The 1,614-nt window shown below is 44.9% G+C and overlaps 1 protein-coding gene across 1 annotated transcript; it reads left to right on the forward strand.

Moving 5' to 3' along the window:
• Positions 1 to 447: 447 nt before the first annotated feature.
• LOC142169763 (serine/threonine-protein phosphatase 7 long form homolog) lies at positions 448 to 900 on the forward strand. The gene has a single exon (XM_075231669.1). The coding sequence runs from the start codon at positions 448 to 450 to the stop codon at positions 898 to 900; it is 453 nt and encodes a 150-aa protein (XP_075087770.1).
• Positions 901 to 1,614: the final 714 nt, after the last annotated feature.

Genomic DNA, 1,614 nt, shown 5'->3' on the forward strand with positions numbered 1-1,614 from the left:
ATGTGAATACTTTGTCCAATTAAATATTGTATAATTATAAAAAATAATTATTTAATTTATAAATCAAACATACAAAATTATGAAACTAACATGTAAAATAATAAAATTGACACATACAAGAATTCAGGATAGCTTGGTGCTACTGGGCCTCAAATCGAGCATGGAACCCATATGTTAATACTCTGTCCAATTAAATATTATATAATTATAAAAATTAATTATTTAATTTACACAACAAACATACAAAATTATGAAACTAACATGTAAAATAATAAAATTGACACATACAGGAATTCAGGATAGCTTGGTGCTACTGGGCCTCAAATATCGAGCCTGGAACCCATATGTTAATTCTCTGTCCAATTAAATATTTTATAACTATAAAAATTAATTATCTAATTTACAGAACAACATACAATTAATGTTGTTTAATTTACAGTAGACGACATGGACGTGCCGCCTATGCATCCCGGACCTTTCTACGATGAGCTATTAGTGTTACAGGGCGATCATAAGTCCGCCCACGTATGGGAGGGAGAGTTATTGGCCCAGACTCTCTGCGCCAGGAGAGTGGACGACATGTGGGATTTTATGAAGGACAGAGATCTCCATCCCCGTGTAGTCCAGCGCCTGCAGGTTACGGGTTTCTACAGGATTTTGGAGATCGGGCGGCTGCAACTCGACTGGTCTTTGGTCACGGCCCTGATAGAGCGGTGGCGACCCGAGATGCACACATTCCACCTGCCCATTGGTGAGGCCACCATCACGCTGCAGGACGTGGAGGTTTTATATGGGCTACCCGTTGATGGACTGCCTGTTGCATTGCCTCAGGCCATGAGAGAGATGACGCGTGGGCAGTATTTGGACATGCTGCACCAGCTCACTGGTTTCAGGCCATAGGATGATACTGCACACTCAAGGGCCAGTCGCATGAGTTTGACAGCTATTCGACAGCATTTGGAGATATTGCACCCCGACATCACTAGCGAGACAGATGAGGCTTGGCATAATCTCCCCCTTTGCAGGGATTTGTGGGATATGCTGGAGGGCGTACAGGTAAATGTATACCTAAGTTTACTTGGTATAGCTTCACATGTGTTGCGCATACTCACATTTTTTGTTGTTATTTAATAGTTCATCTGGACGCCATACAACAACGACTTGATAGGTGGCCTGCCTGATTATTGCTCGGCCGACCGACTGATTTGGAGCACTTTCGTCCCGCTGATGTGCCTCGATATTGTGGAGCATCAAGACACGGAGCGGGTACTTCGCCAGTTTGGCCATCCGCAGCTTGTACCAAGAGGGCCCACATGGGAGCCCACACATTATCAACGAGATGATCGTTCCAGGGTGGATGACGCATATGTGGCATGGCTAGAGGCGCAGGTCGATACTTGGGACCGGCGAGCTGACCTGATTCAGCCCCCCTTCACAGAGCCGGACGGATACTACTCATGAGTATATGCCCTGGTACCGCCGCGTTACCCGATTTTTCGTCGGGAATCCCATTCATCGAGCTGGCGATCGGTACGTTCCATACGCTGGGCGGCACGAGGCCCTGATATATTTTCTGGTATTATTACTTATATAACTGTAACATAGTGTTCTGTA

This window comes from Nicotiana tabacum, chromosome 15 (assembly GCF_000715075.1).
Source record: "Nicotiana tabacum cultivar K326 chromosome 15, ASM71507v2, whole genome shotgun sequence".
Classification (NCBI taxonomy): Eukaryota; Viridiplantae; Streptophyta; class Magnoliopsida; order Solanales; family Solanaceae; genus Nicotiana; species Nicotiana tabacum.

Excerpts from the sequence above, each read along its gene's own strand:
- LOC142169763 (XM_075231669.1), top strand. The coding sequence starts at position 448 with ATGGACGTGCCGCCTATGCATCCCGGACCTTTCTACGATGAGCTATTA.